Source organism: Schistocerca americana, chromosome 8 (genome assembly GCF_021461395.2).
Source record: "Schistocerca americana isolate TAMUIC-IGC-003095 chromosome 8, iqSchAmer2.1, whole genome shotgun sequence".
NCBI classification, from domain to species: Eukaryota; Metazoa; Arthropoda; class Insecta; order Orthoptera; family Acrididae; genus Schistocerca; species Schistocerca americana.
The window spans coordinates 112886396-112907161 of NC_060126.1; the positions used below are offsets into that span (position 1 = coordinate 112886396).

Consider the following 20766-nt stretch of genomic DNA (forward strand, 5'->3'; position numbering starts at 1 on the left):
GTTCATGTACTGAAGACAGTCAATCTTTTGTGATGGTAAATCTGTTTCTTATTCAGAAAGGTATTTCTGCAATTGCTGGCACAATGAAATCCTGCTCTCATTTACACAATGGCACTTCGCTTTTGGAGACAACTTCTGATTCTCAAGCTCAACAAGTGCTCACCACTTCACTTCTCCACGGCTCTCCTGTTCATGTCGAGGCTCATAGAATTCTGAATTCTTTCCATGGTGATGTTTACATTAGGCTGCACGATGTTCTGACCAAGGCAGAAATCCAAATATACCTCTCTGATCATGGTGTCATCGCAGTCCATGCGTGCCCACATGCGCTCTTTTTCTCACCTTTGATAGAATGGTGCTTCTGTTCAAGATCCAAGCATGATATGAAGTTGTCACAGTCCGACCATACATTCCAAACCCGTTACGCTGCTACTTGTGTCATCATTTCAACCACATTCGAATGTCCTGTTGATACCTGGCCAAATGTGTAACCTGTGGTAAGGATGCTCATGAGGGCAATTGTCAGCTTCCTCCTATCCAGTGTATCAACTGCAGTGGTGACCAAGTTACCTCATATCGAGTTTGTTCCATGTGTCTCGATGAGCGGCCTGTCCAGGAGAACCGGGTGAAAGAAAAAGTGTCTCACCTGGTCGCTTGCAAGTTGTTGGCTAGTGGGAAACCCTTCGTTATACCATCTCGCACCTACAGTACTGTTCTTGCTACATCTCGCTCCACAAAGGACATGGCCACACAGACATGTCACTTCATATTCAGCACTGCAGTTGTGAAATCACCAAATGTCATGGTAGCATCAAAGCCTCCTCATCCAGCTGTGTAGCAAGCTGCCAAACTTTCGCCTTACGGGGCGAAGTCACCAGCTACGCAACTGTCAGGTCAGAAAGGACAGAAGGACTACTGCTGCAAAGACTTCCCTCATTCCTCCAGCCAATAAACATCTGAGTCTTCCTCTGCCAACCTGAAAGGCTGCAAGAAGTCAAACAAAGGCAAACAGTCATCTGCTTCGCTGACTCAGAGATCCTCTTCTACGGTGTCTCCACATGATACACTTGCCTGACTGGCCTCCATGTCACCAATGCGCACCGCCAATTGTTTTTCTGACCTGGACTCTGCAGATCGACAGAGGGGGACTATCGATGCCTCTGTGGACCTCATGGAGGAGGATCCTCCAGCCTCTGCGCCCTGTGGCAGCGAGTCTTTGAAGGCTGGCACTCGGCAGCAGCCGAGGTGACACCCCCTTATTTTTTTCCTCCTCCTCTTTCCTCGTTGTGACTCTCTTTCAAAGGAACATTTGTGGCCTTTGATTAAATAAAGAGGATTTACGGCTGCTCTTAGAATTGCTGCACCCACTTGTTCTCTGCCTCCAGGAAACAAAATTGCTTCCTCACGACCAATTTGAGATCTCACATTTCCTCCCGGTCCATTTTGACCTTCCCCCTGAGGACGGCACTCAATCTCATGGGGGAGTCATGCTGCTCATTCAGGGTGATGTTGATAGTCAACCGCCGCGCGGGATTAGCCAAGCGGTCTATGGCGCTACAGTCATGGACTGTGCGGCTGGTCCCGGCGGAGGCTCGAGTCCTCCCTCGGGCATGGGTGTGTGTGTTTGTCCTTAGGATAGTTTAGTTTAAGTAGTGTGTAAGCTTAGGGACTGATCACCTCAGCAGTTGAGTCCCATTAGATTTCACACACATTTTTTTGATAGTCAACCCTTCTCCCTGACTACCCATCTTCAAGCCCCCTGCAAGTCCAGGGGTAAGAATAGGCCCGCGATATTCCTTCTTGTTGTAAGAGGTGACTAAAAGGAGTCACCACCATTTCGGCATTTCTGTGATGGTCCTCTCTTGGGTTAGACCTCCACCATTTCCAAATTTCTGTAGATAGTGTGTGCCGTTTGGGGAAGTACGCCATACATGGTGTTTTTTGTTTGTCCATCATGCACTGAGATCTTGCATGCTGCTTATTGTCGTGTGGTGGGCTTGGCCCCCTCAGTCTTGTAGGTTGCCTACTTCTCGTCTCCAGTGCCATACCATTCTTCGTGCCTGCTACAATTCTGGACCATTTTGGCACCCAAAGTCCAGCGCAGTAGCCAGTCTGTCGTGGTGGGGTTGTCAAGCAACCTCTTGGTTGTAGCCCCTTGACAACGCAGAGATTTCACTGCTTATGCCTGAGCTGTGAACTCCCCACATATGCCAAGGAGTAGGTGCCCATCCTTTCTGGGGCACCAGGACTCCCGGCAACGGCCATTCCACCAGGTGGCCCTTGCTGTAGCTGGGTGGCATCCGTGGGGAGAGCTCCTGATCAGAGTGGGTGACATCAGGGCGGATGACCCGCAATGAAACGGGTTACGTCGACTCAAGCCGGTGGTCGCTTGGCCCCAGCAGTCTCCAAGCGCGTATGAAATGACTTTGATGCTGTGACCTATGATTCCCGATTGTTCCCCTCCCTGGCCACGCCGTGGAAGAACCGTAGGGCGACTCAGTCTTGTGAGCCGTATTCGCCTCGGTACCTGGACTGATGCAGAGACCTTTCAGACAACGAAGCCGCAGTTCTTCATAGACCACCTTGAAGATAGGTTTGGGGAAGTGGCGGCGTTGTCTAAAATGTGCAGTGGGGCGATTTTGATCCAGGCGGCCTCCCCAGCCCATTCACGGGCGTTGATCGCCTTTGAAAAGCTGGGTGATATCCCCGTCTTCGATTATTCCCATAAAAGCCTCAACTTGGTCCAGGGTCTTATTTTCCATTGTGACCTCCTTTTGCAGTCGGATGAGGAGGTATGTGCCAACTTGAGCGATGGGTGTGCACTTCGTCCGGCGCATGCATAGGGGACCCAAAGACAACAGAGTTGCTACTGATGCCTTCATCTTGGCCTTTGAGGGTGACTCGTTGCCTGAAAAGGTCAAGGTGATGGTTTACCATTTGACATGAAATCATACATCGCTCTCCCTATGCGGTGCTTCAAGTGTTGGAAGTTTGCTCACAAGTCATCTCATTGTACTTCCAGTGCCATATGCAGGGATTACGGTCACCCTCTGCACCTGGGCGCTCCGTGTGCGCCTCCTCCCACTTGTGTCAACTTTCAGAAGAACGACTCCCACTGCTCGCCTGACTGCCCTGTTCTCCATAAGGAGCAGCAAATAATGGAAATAAAAACCCTGGACAGGCTCACCTATCAGGATGCAAAGAGGAAATACGAACCACTTCATCCTGTGCAGATGACTACATCTTATGCTGCGACTGCGAGTTCGTTACCCCAGGTGGCGACAGCTGTCCCTGCGGTTGTTAAGCCCCCAGTGGGCCCTCGGGGCTGCCCTGGCTCTTCTTTGATGTCTGTGATGGGGGACACTGTTTCTTCTGGTGCTCCCAAGGTACCTCTTTTGGGAGACCAATCCCCCAAACTCACGGACCCCCCCCCCCCCTCCCCTCCCCCTTCCTCTCCTTGCCGGAGGTACGCCAGCCTGCTCTGGCTTCTCTTGCACAGAAAGGGTCACCTGGAAGTCTATCTACCTTCTAAGGCCTCCTCCAGCGTGACAGCTGACTTCAGTCAGTGGCTCAAGGAGCCACAAGCGGCAGATTGAAGAGCTTCCCGCTCTTTGTCTGTCCCTGACGCTCCTTCTGAGTCTCCATGCCAGGTTGCTCCTAAGGAGCAGCAGGAGGAGGTGAAGAAGAAGAAGAATAGGCTGGGTAAGACGGGTGAGGTTCAGGTTGCCCCTGTTCCTACCAGCTCTGAGTCTGGGGACGATTTGCAGATTTTGGTGTCCTCCAATGACCTCAATCTTGCCCCTGCCTCAGACGCACTGATTCTCGACTCAGGCTCCCCTTTGGTGGCGGTCGATGACCCAACGGCGTGATCTGCCTCCTCGGTCCCTTCACGCATATTTCGATCATGCACAATGTCATCCTCCAGTGGAATTGCAGCGGTTTTTTCCACCACCTTGCTGAGCTCTGTCAACTTCTCAGCATCCGCTCTTTCTTCTGCATTGCTCGCCAGGAAACTTGGTTTCCGGCATTGTGAACCCCTGCCCTCCGGGGCTATCAGGGTTATTATAAGAATTGGGCAGCTTATGAGAGGGTATCTGGTGGAGTCTTCATTTACGTTGTTCACTCTCTTTACAGTGAGTGTGTCCCTCTTCAAACACCTTTATAGGCTGTCGCTGTTAGGGTGTGGACGCCGCAGGCTGTTACTTTCTGCTGCCTTTATCTTCCACCGGATGGTGATATCCTGCAGCATGTATTGGCTGCACTGGTGGCCCAACTGGCACTACCTTTTCTGTTACTGGGCAGCTTTAACGCCCATAACCCTTTGTGGGGTGGATCAGTGGCAACGGGCCGAGGCACTGTTGTTGAGCAGGTGTTGGTGCAGATCGACCTTTCTCTCTTAAATGATTGTGCGTCCCCAAATTTCAGTGTGGTGCATGGCACTTTCTCAGCCATCGACCTTTCGATCTGCAGCCGTGGCCTTCTACCATCCGTCCATTGGAGCATGCACGATGACTTGTGCGGTAGTGACCGCTTTCTGATTTTTCTGTCACTACTGCAGCATCACTCTTCTGGGCTCCTCCCCAGGTGGGCTTTGAATAAGACAAACTGGGACTCATGTGCTTCCATTGCCGCTACTGCACCTATTTCTTGTGACGCCATTGATGTGGTGGTTCACATGATAACCACCGGCATTGTTTCTGCGGCGGAATCTGCAATCCCCTGCTCTTCCTGGTCCCCTAGGCAGAGGACTGTGCCTTGGTGGTCACCAGAGATCGCAGGCGGGCACTCCAATGTCATAAGCGGTACCCATCCCTGGACCACACTATTACCTTTAAGGGGCTCATTGCCCGAGCCCGTTGTCTTATTCGCTGACGGAAGCAGGAGTGCTGGGAAAGGTATGTCTCCACCATTGGCACCCGTACCTCTCCATTGCAGGTTTGGGCCAAGATTAGGTGACTCTATGGATATCAGATGCCCGTCAACGTACCTGAGCTTTCCCTGAATGGAGCAGTTTGTACTGAATCGGACACGATTGCAGAGCTCTTAGCAGAGCATTATGCGCAGAGTTCTACTTCTACTACGAATTACTCGCTGGCCTTCCGCTCCCTGAAAGAGTGCTTGGAAAGTCGGAGCCTTTCATTCCATATGTGCCACCCTGAATCATACAGTGTTCCGTTCAGTGAGTGGGAATTCTAAAGTGCCCTAGCCGCTTGCCCTGATACAGCTCCCGGGTTGGATTGCATCCACTATAAGATGCTCAAACACTTCTCATTGGACTGCCAGCGAAACCTCCTAGACCTTTTCAACCGTATGTGGGTTGAGGGTGCGTTTCCATCTCAGTGGTGCGAAAGCATTATCATACCAGTGTTGAAGCCTGGTAAGAACCCACTGGAGGTGGGCAGCTACCGCCCCATTAGCCTCACCAATGTTCTGTGCAAGTTACTCGAACGCATGGTGAGCCAGAGTTTGAGTTGGCTCCATCTCAGGGCAGGTTTCGTAAGGGCTGCTCTGCCACTGATAATCTGGTCTGCCTGGAGTCAGCCATCCCTACGGAATTTGCCCGCTGTCAGCACATGGTTGCCGTCTTTTTGACACGCGGAAGGCATATGATACAACATGGTGACATCACATCCTCACCCCATTTCATGGGTGGGGTCTTTGGGGCCCGCTCCTGATTTTTATTCAAAATTTTCAGTTGCTTTGTTCCTCCCACATGCAAGTTGGTCCCTCCCATAGTTCCTCCTGAGTCCAGGAGACTGGGGCCCCACAGGGCTTTGTTTTGAATGTCTGCCTCATTTTAGTTGCTATCAATGGGCTAGGTGCAGCTGTGGGAATGTCCGTATCAGCTTCTTTGTATGCTGATGACTTTTGCCTGTACTATAGCCCCACTGGCATTGCGGTTGCTGGACGGCAACTCCAGGCGCCATCCGCAGCCGTCACGCACAGCTTACAGTTGTCCACCGCCTAGACTATTTCTGCTAGCATCACGCTGTTCACCGTGAGCCACAGCTTTATCTTGACGGTGAACCTCTTGCCGTGGTGGAGACGCATCAGTTTTTTGAGCACACCAGCTGGGGTGCTGATGGGTCTACCCTTCTCCGACTGTATCACATGTTGATTTAGTCCTGTCTCGATTATGGGAGCCTGGCTTATGGTTTGTCATCACCTTCACCTGGTTTGTCATCACCTTCACCGCGTTGTGGTTGCTTGACCCCATCCTTCACTGCAGGATCTGACTTGCCACTGGAGCTTTCTGCGTGAGCCGTGTCACCTTCTACTTGTGGAGGCTGGTGTCCCTCCGTTGCGGATCCGGTGCCAACAACTGCTGGCCGCTTAGGCTGTGCATGTTTGTAGCTTGCCCGGGCATCCCAGTTACCATCTCCTGTTCCCCAACTCGGTCGTCACATCTTCCAGAACGGTGGCCCTGGTCAGAGTGTCCGATTGTGATTCGTGTCTGGTCTGTTCTCTCTGGGCTTGAGATTTTCCCTCTCCCGCCTCCTTGCCGGGCCCATTTCCATATACCCCCATGATGTGTGCCCCGGCCATGCCTTCAGCTGGATTTGGCCCAAAGTTCAAAAGACTCAGTCCCTCCTGAGGCCTTCTGCCACTGCTTTGTTTCCATCCTTGCCACGTTTGCTGGCTCTGCCGTAGTCTGTACCGATGGTTTGATGGTTGCTGGTCAAGTTGGTTATGCTTTTACTCTTGGGGATCTCTCGGAACAATACTCGTAGCTGGATGGCTGCGGAGCTGGTAGCCATCTCTCGTGCCCTCGAGTATGTCCGCTCCTGCCCAGGTGAGTCCTTTGTCATCTGCAGTGACTCCCTCAGTGGTTTATGAGCTATCAACCAGTGTTTTCCTCGCTCTCGTGTGGTGATGACTATCCAGGAGTCCCTCCATACTCTTTCCCATTGTGGACGCTCCGTGGTTTTTGTGTGGACCGCGGGTCATGCCAGCATCCAGGGGTAATGAACGGGTTGACAGGCTGGCCAAACAGGCTGTCAGTGCACCGGCCCTGGAGATTGGCCTTTCAGAGTGTGATCTCCAGTCAGTTTTGCGGCAGAAGTTCCTTAGTACCTGGGGTGCTGAATGGCCCACCCTGCCTTCACCCAACAAACTTCGGGTCTTTCGGGAGACTATCGATGTGTGGCGCTCCTCCTTGCGGGCCTCTCACAAGGACTCTGTTGTACTCTGCCGGCTACGCATTGGCCACACCTGGCTAACACACGGTTATTTATGCAAGGACCCACCCCTCTGTTGCTTTGGTTCAACGTTGACAGTGGGCCACATTTTGTTGGACTGTCCGCTTTTAACTGCACTCAGGCCTGATATGCTGCCTGCACTTTTAACGGATGACGCTGCCATTGCAGGCTTAGTTTTGAGTTTTATTCGTGCACGGAGCTTTTATCGCTCAATCTGAGGGTTTGTGTCTCTTTTGTGTTGAGTCTGGCCTTTGGCCTACGGTTTTAGATTGGGGTTTTTAGTGTGTCTCTTGGTGGTTGTGTTTTCCTTTTTTTTTGTTTCCATGCTCGGTCAACCTCTGTAACACTCTGTGTGTTTTTAAAATTCCTCTTTTCTGGTCTTTGTCTATGTCTTTCTTGTTCTGTGTCGTCCCTTGTCCTCTCTGTTGCTTGTTTTTCTTCGTTATGGGTATTTCATGGTCGTGCAAAAAGGGACCGGTGGCCTTTGTAGTCCGGTCCCTTCAACCCCCACAAACCAACCAACCAACCCATCTTCAAGCTGTCGCAGTTTGCCTTTTCTTTCCTCACTTGACATTTTCCCTTTGTACTGTCTACAGAGTGTGAAGCCACTGTCATACCCATACCTAAGCCCGATAAGGACAAACACCTTCCTTCTAGCTACCGCACCATTTCTCTCACCAGCTGTGTTTGTAAGGTGATGGAACGTATGATTCATGTCCGGCTGGTGGGGTGGTTTGGGTCTCGCAATTTACTGACCACTGCACAGTGTGGATTTTGAGTACACTGTTCTGCAGTTGATGATCTCGTCACTTTGTGCATCCATGTCATGAATGCTTTTCTACGAAATCCCAGACTGTGGTGGTGTTTTTTGATTTGGAAAAAGCCTACGACACCTGCTGGAGGACTGGTGTCCTCCATACACTCTGCACACAGGGCTTCCGTGGCCGCATGCTGCATTTCATTGAGGAATGTTTAAAAGGCAGGGTTTTCAAGGTATATGTGGGTTCTGTCTTGTCGAACACCTTTAGCAAGGAAATGGTGTGCCTCAAGGTTCTGTCCTGAGTGTCATCTTCTTTGCTATTACCATTAACCCTGTAATGATCTGTTTCCTGCCGGGCATCTCAGGCTCCATTTTTGTTGACGAATATGCCGTCTGTTGCAGGATTGTCTTTATTCATGGAGCATTGACAATGGCTTTTGTTTCGCCATCAACAAAACTGTTTGTATGAATTTCTGGTGGCGCAGTTGGTTTTTTCCACTGTCTTTACATCTTGGGCCTGTTACTCTTCTGTTCGTTGAAACTACGAAATTTCGGGGGCTCATGCTCAATAGGAAACTTCCTTGGTCCTCCCACATGTCGTACCTGGCAGCTTGCTGTATGTGGTCCCTCAAAGTCCTATGCGTCCTCAATGGTACTTCCTGGGCAGCAGATGGAACCACCCTTTTCTGTTTGTACCGGTCCCTTGTCTGTTTGAAACTAGACTGCAGGTGTTTCGTTTATGCATCTGCATGTGTCCCTCTTACGCTGTCTTAATACTATCCACCATTGTGGCATCTGTTTGGCCACTGGTGCCTTTTACACTAGCCTGGTTGAGAGTCTGTATGCAGAAGTTGCTGAATTACTGCTGTCCTAACACCGTGACTTTCTCCTTCAGCAGATATGCATGCCGTTTGTTTGCCATGTGTGGATATACATCCTATGCCTCCTTATTTGATGACTCCTTTGATTGCCAGTATGGGGCACATCCCTCCTCTCTGTAACCTCCTGGAGTTTGCTTTTGGCACTTGCTCCTGCAACTTAACTTCACACTACCTGCCACTTTTCTGATGGGTGTGAACCCTTCACCACCTTGGCTTCATGCAGTAGTCCGTATTCACCTTGGCCTTCATTAGCTTTCTAAGGACATTACTCCAGCCTCACTCTATCGCCTTCGGTTTCACGACCTCCATATGGAACTTCACAGAGTACCTTTGTGTACACGGATGGCTCTCGGGCGACCATGGTGTTGGATGTGCCTTCGTCATTGGCACCGTTTTTCAGTATCGGCTTCCGGAACAGTGCTCAATATTTACAGCAGAGCTCGTCGCTCAGCATCAGGTCACACAGTACATCCGGCATCACAGGCTTTTCAATTTAGTCATATGCTCCGACTCTTAGTGCTCTCCAAAGCTTCTGTGCGTTGTACACCACCCATCCCTTAGTGCAATGGGTCCAGGAAGCGGTCACTTGCTCACTCTTGATGGAGCCATTGTGATGTTTATATCTCAGCCCGCTAGTTCGTACATTCCCTCCGAAGATCTCTATGTTGCCGTCTCTCAGCAGGTGGTATCACTTTGGCACCACTACTGGTCCTCCCTTCACGGGAACAAACTCTGGGTTAATAAGCCTCTCCTAGCGGCTACGACTTCCTCTCGGCCCTCTCACTGTGAGATCATATTAGTTAGATAGCATATAAGGCACTGTCCTTTTAGCCATTGCCATTTGCTAAGTGGTGCTCCCCCACCAATTTTTGCTCATTGTGCTCCACCTTTGATGGTCCCCCATTTCCTGACAGAATGCCCGTTTTTTTTTAACCACATACATTCTTGTTTGTGTTTGCCATCTGAGTTATTGACTGTTTTAGCGAATGATGTGCGGGCTGCTGACTGCGTTTTACTTTTTATCTGTCGTAGCAATATGGCAAAGGACATTCAGTTTTTAGTTCAGGACTTCCATTTCTCTATGGTTTATTGTATAGACCTTCCTCAGTGTCACTGTTTGTAGCTCTCTCTTCTTCCGTTAATTGGGATTAATGTATAATCATTTCTAACCCTTCCCTCTGTCTTTGTGTTTTACATTTGTGACATGGGCGCATATGACCCTAATTGTTTTTGCACCCTTAAACAAAACAAACAAACAGCCGGTTTACTCTGTTGCTTTCCCCTAGCCTCACAAGGGCTTCAGGGGGAAAAAAAGGAGTTCATTGATATAACTTTCAGTGGAAGGAAAATTCTTGCACTCATTCTGATGGTTGCCAACTGTTCATGATTAGTTTTGAGTTATTACTATGATAGCTTACTTTAAGTCAGAAAAAAATTTAAAGTAGCCTGATTTGCTATTCAGCTGCTGAATTTGTGGTTTTTTTGTGGGCAGCTGCTTGCACAAAACCAATGTGTGTTATTTAAATAGATTTTATGGAGTCTCGGAAACAGGGCAGATTGTGAAACTGAGTGCGAAATCTATACTTTTTTCATTTGTTGATTACTTCATGAAGAAAACTTAAAATACTATGTCATAAACGTATTAACTTGTTGTACATATTTGGGGCTTCATGCTGAGGTTAGAGTCTTACGGTGATAAATGTGAAATAAAATTGTAGTCATAAATAAATTTCATTTTATTTCTCCCATAGAATTTATGCCCATTTGTAATTATCCTGCACTGTAGATCAGCAATAAATATAATTTTGCAACAGTTTTTACTACTGGACATTTTTAAGCAGTTTATATTTAAAATAAAAATGTATATATATATATATGTTGGTTGAAATCAGCCATTGTTTCTTCACTGTACTGATATTTGCTGTTAACATTTTCAGGTTCAGTCCTTGCCTCAAGCGGCAGTCCAGTCTCCAGTTCAAGCTGCACCCACTGAGGATGTTCTGCAACAAGAGGCATTTCAGGTATATTTTGAAATTAGCAATGGAATGAGCTCATATTCCTAATATATGTTTGGCAGTTGATTTAAGTGTGCCTCCCCTTTTTTACAAATTCTCACAAACAATGCAAATGCCAGGTTAAAAAAAAACTTCCCTAATTATGAAATTCACCAAATCAGATTCGGTGTAAGTAGTGGATAGTGCTAACAACAGACAGTTTTCTGTTTGGAATCTCTTACATCATAGTTTATGCTATATTTTGCATACTTGTTTGATGAGGAAAATACTATTGGCAGACATTAGTCTTAGTCCCAGTCACAGTTCAAGTTGCAATTTTATTTTTTAGTCACACAGAGTATTTCAGCCGCCCCCCCCCCCCCCCCACCATACCCCGCCCCCCCCCCCCCCACCATACCACCCCCCCCCCCCCCCCCCCCCGGATTGTACTATCTTGTTTTTCATCTTGCACTCGTTGTTATTTAGAGAAGCTGGTCACCTTGTTCATCAACACACTGATGCTCGTCTCATGTGCAATCACTTTACTATGTTTTATGTCCTCACCTAGTGGCAAGGGTGGTGTGCAATAACTGAGGATTGTCATAGTTGCAGTTATGTACACCTTTATTAAAACATACTGTTATGGATAATAACTCAAAGATTGTCCATGATCACTAAGAATAACATAAATATTACACATTAAGTATACAACAGGTGGAAGGATACCCACAGGAGTTTGACAGTCCCTTGACCCACAGAAGAAGCTGGTGCCATGACAGCATTGCCACCGTTTGCTGATATGCGCACTGCTCAAGAATGTTGCTGATTCCTCCTGGTGGTGCCTGGAACAATCAGTGTGCAAACAGATTGTTTGTAAATGATACTGCATCTACAACAAGTGATCCCATGTGATATTTGTAAATAGTCTTAGCAGAGGAACACCTGCGGCCCAAGGCTAGGCCAACATGTAGTGCGCAAGCGTTGTGCTGCTGGAAGAATGTTGCTGATTCCTCCTGGTGGTGCCTGGAACAATCAGTGTGCAAACAGATTGTTTGTAAATGATACTGCATCTACAACAAGTGATCCCATGTGATATTTGTAAATAGTCTTAGCAGAGGAACACCTGCGGCCCAAGGCTAGGCCAACATGTAGTGCGCAAGCGTTGTGCTGCTGGAAGTAGCTGGTGGATGGGCAGATATAATATAAAGCAAAGCATAAATTAGTTTCAAGTATTTATATATATCTGTTGTTTCTTTGTGGTTATGGTATATCTCTTGTTTCTTTACATGGATGCTATGCCTTAATATTTTTTGAAGGTATCAGAGGCAGTGGAGTATAGTGTGAACTTGGATTTTGTGATAATGAAGCACCAAATTGGTGAAGGAAAGACAAAGGCTCTTGCAGTAGGATGGGCAACAGCCCAAGATACCAATTTTATTGGTAAGCCCGTTGGGTGGGGTATCAAGTTCCAGGCAAGACTTCAGAAAGAGGATGAGCGATTGGAGTTTTTGTAGGGCCAAGGAGAGTATTCAGAATTGGCAAAAATAAAATAAGCAGGGATTCGTGATTGGATGGTCATGAGACAAAAGAAGTGAGTGATAAAATAATTTACAAAGGTTAAAAATAAGATGATAAAAACTTACAGTAGAAGTGATGAAATACATGTTTTCAGAATGAAAGGAAGAGTCAGTGCTAACAAAAGTTGTGATGGAAGAGGAAGATCGTACCAGATGCCTGATACTGACATGCATGCAAATTCGAAGACCCAATTGACTCCCTCTTTGCTTTCAGGTTCTAAATCTTTGTCCTGTTGAAAGAGTTATAGTAAATATGTCACCTCATTAGTCAACACACTGGCTACACAAGGAGAGTGCTTTTGAAGATTGTGACAAAAGGCTCAGCAGATCTCTGTCTCTCTGACACACACACACACACACACACACACACACACACACACACACACAATCTTTGGTCTATCATTTATTTTTTAAGAATGTGTCACAAGAGCAGTGTGATGGTGATATTTACTTACAGAATGTGTTTAAGGTTCTTGACTTGAGGTCCTCATTATCTGAGCATTTTATAGGTATTCTATTGCTCTAGGATCAGTCAGGTAGTTTTTGTTTTAAGGTTACACAGTAGGTCTCATCTTCAAAGTTACCTATCTTATTTTCCATTCTAGAAGGCAGCACCTCAGTTAAAGTCAACATTGCTCTTGCAGAATCTTGTGTGTCATGAACAGAGATTCATCCCTCCTCCCCCCCCCCCCCCCCAAAAAAAAAGGGTTTACCCAACCAGTTTGCTGCAGTAACTGGAAATGGCAAGATTGCATATAACTAATGAGATGTTTCCCAAAAACACTTCCATCGTAATGCAAGCAGTGATTACTTCAGTCGTTGGAGGGTTTTATTTTTTGGTCACACTGTTTACAATTTCATGAGCTTTTCATGTAATATGTTCTTTTTCCAAATGTTTGAGGATCCTTGTTAGGCCACATATTTTTCTATCAGCGTAATAGGAGTTCCCCCCCTTCCCCCCACACATCTCATGTCACTTCATGGAATTAGGTGTGATGTGACCTGAAACATTATTGTTCATGTTGACCATGAAATTTAATAATACATTCTTCATAGTTTTTAAGAGAAACATCTGCTATGTACTTTTTGAAATCCAAATATATTAAATTAGTTTATCGTTCAGTAAATCCCAATATTGGATTACAGAGCATCTGTGATTTACATTAGATTAATCTGTCAGTTTGCTCACAACTGATAGTGAAAGAAAAGCTTTAGTTTCCTCTTCCCCATGTAATAACCTTTTCTTATTTCTGTCTATACTGATACAATTTAGTAATTTCTTTCTTTATTTTAGGAGAACTTAAATTTTGTTCACTTTCTGTCGCTTTCTGCACCACACCAAAAATTGCTACATAGCCACCATATCCTCTGTAACAGGCATTTGTACCAAAGTATTGTATGCTCTATGGTACTCACATTGCTCCACAGTAATTTTTGTAGTGCTGCCCATACGTGGTGCACATTTTTTTGCTATTAATAAACATAGAATTTCTAAATGTCAACATATTTGGTTAGGCTTCGCCATGACTCTTATTGATATTGAATGAAAGAAGTGTACTGCTAGCAATCGCTGTTTAATTTAATTCCACAATCCGTTTTGAAGGTTTAAACTTGCATCGTCTAGTTGATTTATGTATTTAAATTGGCATATGTGTATTGTGTCTTGTATTATGATAACATATCGTACTGTCTCCATAGTCACATGCTCCTTTTAGTGCAATTTTATATTGTACACATCATCATGCCTCGTAGTTTACACTTTGTAAATGAAGATGAAAGGAGCATGTTACCACTGACTGCCACGAGTTATTCTAAACTTGTAACACAGTGGATATATGCCATATTACATGCATAATTTCACCTGGTGATGGAGGTTTAAACTTTGAAACACTTTGTGGAATTAAATAAACAGTGACTGATAACAGTAAACTTATTTCATTTGATATAATGTCTCGTGTGAGCCTTTAAACAATTTTTATGACACACTTCAGGTTGGATGTCAAATAGCATAGCGGCAAGTATCAAAATTTTGACGTTACTGTTAGAACATTCTTCTCAAATCAAGTTGCAATCGTTTGTCTTTCTAATGTGTCTCTTGATGTTAAGTGCAGAGTTGATGAGTACTGTTACATTAACAAGAAACAGAAATGAGTAAAAATGTAATTCTTTCTGTGCCCCTCTTTTCTCTTTATAGTACTTCTTATGAAATATGTTCCGTATGTTCTTGGCTGTACCAGTAATTCCTTGTATTTGACAGTGTTACAATCTTACAAGTTCTCATCTTTCACTGCCATCATGTATTGAAGTTTAATGTGTGTATTGTATAACTTAAAAGGTAAACAGTTCCTGGTATCAGTCCAATGATTTGTTGACTGTTGTGATGTAAAAATAATGTGATTTTAAAGGTAACAAAATAGTGAGCATACTAATGCAGCTGAGCATTTTTTCTCACCACTGTCATGTTCGAGATATTTCATTTGGCAATGCAGGTGCAGCAACAGCAGCAGCAGCTGGTAGTAAACCCAAACACAAAGACTGCACTGGCCAACATGCTAAGCATTCGGTTGCAGAGTGGAGGGGAACGAAGTGCTGCGGGCCAGCTAAGGCTCATGACAGCACAGCACCATGCTCAACAACAGCAGCAGCAGCACCCCTCCCTGGACCCTCAGCTGCTTGCGGCCTACCAGGTACATTCTTAAGTATGCAATATGCTTACATTGATTACATTTCTCTTTCAAGTTAATATGGAAGCATGTCCAATTGCCAATTAACAATAAAGAAGTGGAAGTAGCTTCCTGTTGCTTGCCTGGTTGGAAAAGACTTTGATGGTCAGAAAATCATTGCGTCAGACAGCTCTCTGTTGCATTCGTCAGTATGTAAGCCACATGTGGTTGAAATTGACAGTGTTGCTTGTCTACACGGAGAAAGAGACTTTATAGGTCAAATTGCAGATCTGCATAATAAAAGTGTTTAAGGGATACATTCTGAAATGACTGATGAACCAGTTCAACGTGGTAAGAAAATTGCACAGGCGAGGTATGTGTCCAGAATTTCTGGACTTTCTGCTGCAAATGTGCCTCAGACTTCATGCACAACCCTCTTTAACACTGTCACAGAGAGGTTACGTTACCATAACTTTGGTGCCCAGTAAGTACCAAAATGTGTAAGCGATGCTTATAAAAGTGAAAGAATAGGTTCAGCCTTGACAGTCTTCCAGCACTATCCTGAAGTGGGGGACGAACTTCTCAACAGAATCATGACTGGTGACGAGACGTCAGTGCAGTACGTGAACTCTGAAAATAAGGAACAGTCCAGCCCAAAGAATTTGAGCAGGCTCTGTTGAACTGCAAAATGGTGGTTACTGTTTTTTGGGATCACAAAGGAATATTGACAACAGATTTCATGAGGGTAGCACTTGATAGAACTATAACATCATAAGTTTATTGTGGACTCCGAAGATCAGTCCAATACAAACCGCTCGTGATGTGGTTACCAAAGGAACCATTGCACTGTGTGACTTTCATCTCTTCCTAAAGATGGAAGTCTGACCAGCTACTCAGCACTTAATCATGATGTGCTCAAGGATGTGTTCAACAACTGGGTGAAGCATCAGGCAGCTCCACTCTTTGATGAAGGGACGGAGCTGGTGTCACAGTATGACAGATATTTGAATTTTGATGTTGGCTGTGTGAAGAAGCAAAGCCAAGGTGTTGAGTATAGATTGTATACAAAGAATATCTTTCATGTATACATACAGGCTGAAGCACTGAATGAAAATTTGTACCAAGGCAGGCAGGACCCTGTTTTGTTTGATACTCGGGTGTTTTCCAATGCAGTTGGAGAGCCTCTGCAATGCTTTTCAAGTTTAGGGATAATACCAAGTGCGCTGAGATGTGAATGGGATTTTGGATTGAGGAGGGTGGCTTGCAAGGGTAGTCTGTGCAGGTGCAAAGCCACTGTGCCAGGGTGGCGTAGCAGCTAGGGCATGTGCCTTGTGAGGCCAGCCTTGGTAGAAATTTACATTCATTGCTGCAGTCTGCATGTGCACATCATTGGTGTTTGAGACCTGGAAAGGACTCTGGAATCATGCATTTTCATTTGGTGAAATATAAATCCTTTTTTTAAATAGCCAATCGGAGATTAATTTATGAATAACCTTTGAAGTCTTATAGTAGCTGCACATATTACCTGCCTGAAATATCTTTACTGGTACCGAATCCTGAAACTAGATATGCAAACCGTCAAATGGATCGCATACTATCCTAAAAGTTATGTTACTTCATTATGAAGGCAGATTGTATGTTTTTTGAAGAAATCTGTGATATCCATAAATGTTTGTTACAAAATTAGAATAATCATGGGGAATAAAATGTAGCTGAATGAAGCAACGTTAAATCGTGTTAAGAATTATTGTTGTTCTTACCTGAAGATGCATGACAATCCATATTACAGATTAATTGCATTTTTTTAAGCAGACCCAAAGCTTATAAGTTCGTATTAACTTTATCTATTACAGTGTAGTGAGAAATCACTTACCCTGTGAATATAAACTTGTTTCTTATCATAAATAGACAGGTTCTGTTATCAATCACCTCTTCATTGCTTGTTTGTTGTGTAATACATGATGTGTTTTGAGAATTCATTCTTGTGTCAAGGGCTTCATGCTTGTATTTTTATATGTGATGTGCAACATATGCATTTCTCCTGAGCAAAGTATAGTAAAACCTCTTATTAATGGTCCCACTTTTAATGAATATTTCTGTCTGTTCTGATGAAATTGCCATAACAACAATGATCTGCAATTTGGTTTGAACGAACCCTGCTTTTGGAAAAAAATCTCTTTTAAGCAATAAACATTAAACATTTTGCAAACTGAAACCCTGCTATGATGAAATTCATAATGTGTTCAGGAGTTTGTTACTATTTCTTTCATTTTGTATCTACTTGCATTAAATTGCTTGTACAGGAAATTTCAATAATTCATAATTGATTCTTATTGCCAATAGGTGTGTTGTAGTTTTGGTCAAAAATATTGAATAAATGCCAATTTCTGCATGTATGTGATCTGACATTACAAAAAATATTACCATTATGTCTGGGCATGCAGATTGATCACCTTGTGTTGTTTGTCAGAGTGTTGAATTATCTACTGTGAAAGTTTTTGTAGTTATTCAGCAAAAGAAGAAAGCGTAAGATTCAGCAAAGCTGACAGTTATTGTGATACTGAAGACAAGCTAAAACATTAAACTCTTCAACATGGCAGAGAAATACAATTTAGTGCAATCTTATTTGTGCTCTATGTATAGAGACATTTCTGAATGCTAAAACTCAGGGCCCTTATGCATTAAAAAAGGAGAACATTCTTGCTTCATTATTAAAGTTATCTTTACCTGTGCAGTTATTAATCCAAGCCAAAAGCTGTATAATTATCTGAACTGAAAGTGTGTGGACTACATTCAGATTTCCCCTCCGTTATGTCATTTATGATGATAAAGTGACAGTGTGACAGAAAAAGGGGATTGCAGTTTGTTGTGTGGTTGCAGCTGTATTGCTTCTTTAACTCTTTCTGGAAGCAGATTGAGATTGTTTAATTTCTTCACTACATCATCAGATGTCATATCAGGACCCAGGAAGTTTGTTTTTATATTGGAATATCTTATGTGAACACTGTGTTACAAAACACATTTTATATCCCAGTGTTTATGAAGGTTTCGGAAGTCTTCAGTAAAATTCAAAAGTAAATTTTTTTATCATGTTAATTATGATAACAGATAATAGATGATGACAATACTGTGAAGACTGTACAATTACTGGAGGGTGCTGTACACTTTATGATTACTCTTGTGTGCATAGTCATATCAGGCAATTGTCTGGTTTATGTGACATGTGACAGGATGCACAGCTAAACTTAAGGTGTGTTGGCTTCTTAAGTATTTGGAAACCATCTTCTTACTAATAAAATGGCTTCATTAAATGATTACTGGAAACATTCCCATTGATGGAAATTTATTATAGAGAAGGCCCAAGAAATCTCCCCAAAACTTGGAAATAAAGATTTTTGTGCAGTGAATGACTGGCAGGATCCCTTGGATGGGGTAGTGGGTGGATGTTAAGTGAGGTGGCAATGTGGAAAGTATTGGACATAGGGAGAAGAATATTTTGCCATGGGTGATGATGGATATGAGCTCAGGAATGTTTTCAATACTGATGGAACTGTAGCCTTTCATAATTTACCTCCCCGAAAAACATAGGCCTATTCTGTTCAGAGGGAAAATGTTACAGAGACAACAAAAGGAAAGAAAGAATGATAGCCCTGCTGACAAGGGGAAGGTCTCAGACACGGCCAAGCAATTCGGCTCAAATTTGTCAGGACGCTTGTGTAAACCTAAAACGAAGGAATCTAAGGTATTTTGGGTCAACACCCCTGCGTTTTTGAGAGAATCACCCCTAAAGGTTATGACGAGCAATCGACTCAAAATTGGCGGGATCGATAGATAGTTGTAAATAGAGCATTTTTCATCATCAGGTATGGGGTCCGCAAATGCAAACTTTTCCAGAAATCGAGGAAACAAACTTGTACAACTGCCCAGGGTGTATACGACCTGGGACAACCGGGAAATCCGGGAAAAATTCGGGAATTTTTTCATCTGGGAGAAAACCGGGAAAAACCCGGGAATTTTTCGGAATTCCCGGAATTTTTCGTGTTTTAGCTTTCAGTTAAATTTTTGTAATTTTGACTGCAGAATTGATTCTCTAGCAAAGAATGTTATTGTATTCTGCTACTGGAGAATGATACTGCACCAATAAAATATAAACGAGAGGGAAAAAAAATAAAACTTCAGTGGCAAAGGAAATGTGCAATTTACAACAACAAAACACCGTGCACGCACAAGTGTCTGCAAATAGCAAAAATATGTCAAAGGCCGTAGGGCGCAGACTGTAATGCTTTGTAACAATAAACTGCTTGCTATGAGCATGACGTCACAACTGTTCACGTTAGGTTCCTTTGACCAATTGCCAGCGGTCTGTTGCGTATCCGCATTTGACTCGCATATAAGCAGGACCTTCTCCCGCTACTTGAAGTTTGGCTGTTAGCTGTATCAGTAGTAGCAGCAAGCAGCCAGATGCAAACGAGAAAAATTTTCTCCCGCGCCCTAGCTGCCAGATTCATGCTTGCACAGAGTTGTCTAGTGGGGAGGGGGTTAACCTCCACGTGACCCGTGTTTACGTTAAGTGATTTCGCTGCTTCTCTTCGCGTACAGCTCCCATGTCAAATGAAAACAAAACGGATTTCTGTGGCCGGGAGCTATCAAGTGAATCAAAATACATTCACATAATTATGGAGGGCAAAAATATATTATTAATTTCAGTTTTCTGATTTTATTTTATTTCCAAGTTAGTAGCAGTCAAGCATTAATCGCCTTGCAGAACAGTGAAGCTTTTTTTGCAAGTTTGCTAAAGAAATTTGGCTTTATTAATCTTTCCACTGAGGCAATCATTTTATTTGAAATGAAGTGTTTCCTTCTACAGTATTGCCTAGTTCCAACTGTTCGCTGAATTTCAAGTGCAATTTCAAGTCCACGTTATCATCTTCTGCCATATATGGTATTATGCCATAATAAAGAACCAAAAATGAGATCGCAGAGTACTGGTACTCCAAGAAAATTTACATCCCAAAAACCACACTGAAAGGCTTAATATCAGATGGGACCTACTTCATTGTGAATCTGGAAAAAGCCAATTTGCACTTCAAGCTGAATTACGCATTTTAGTATGCTTTACGAAATTCCGATGTTCTTTGGAGTATCCTCTGATGCCCTGTTTCCTTTATGGTGTAGTGTATGTAACCTTTGTTAGTGCTTCATACACACGAACATGCGGGCTTCCTACACCACTACAGTTGCACACGCACAATAATGCCTGTTTTCTGGCGCTCTCTGGCAACTGGTAAATCGAACCTATTTCTAACAGTCTCCGGATAGTATTGCGAATGGTTGTTAGAAAAGCGTTACTTTCAAAGTAAATTTCTTTTTACGCAAGATGAATTAGGTTACGTGTGAGAAAGTGGGATGGATATCTAAATCACAGAGCGTTCGAAACTGAACAGTTTGAGGACCAGCCACTTACAAGAATTTCGAGCAGAGACATTTATGTCAGAATATTAAATTTACTGGCACATTTGTGTGATGTATCTTAAAGTATTACACACACACAAAAAAAAAGAAAATAAATAAAATAAATCAATATTACATGTGAAAGCTTAGCTTCTGTTGTAGCGTGTTAACCTTAGAGACCAAAATTATATGTGAAAGCTTAGCTTTTCTTGTAGATATACGGTACTTTGAACATTAATGT

At 44.1% G+C, this 20766-nt stretch overlaps 1 protein-coding gene across 1 annotated transcript in view; it reads left to right on the top strand.

Annotated features, from left to right (window-relative positions):
- Positions 1-20766, top strand: part of LOC124545610 (PAX-interacting protein 1) — a 179897-nt gene that overhangs the window by 69660 nt on the left and 89471 nt on the right. Inside the window, exons 13-14 of the mRNA XM_047124558.1 lie at positions 10778-10861; positions 14901-15098. Coding sequence (XP_046980514.1) covers positions 10778-10861; positions 14901-15098 — 282 coding nt within the window. The remainder of the gene's footprint in view (positions 1-10777; positions 10862-14900; positions 15099-20766) is intronic.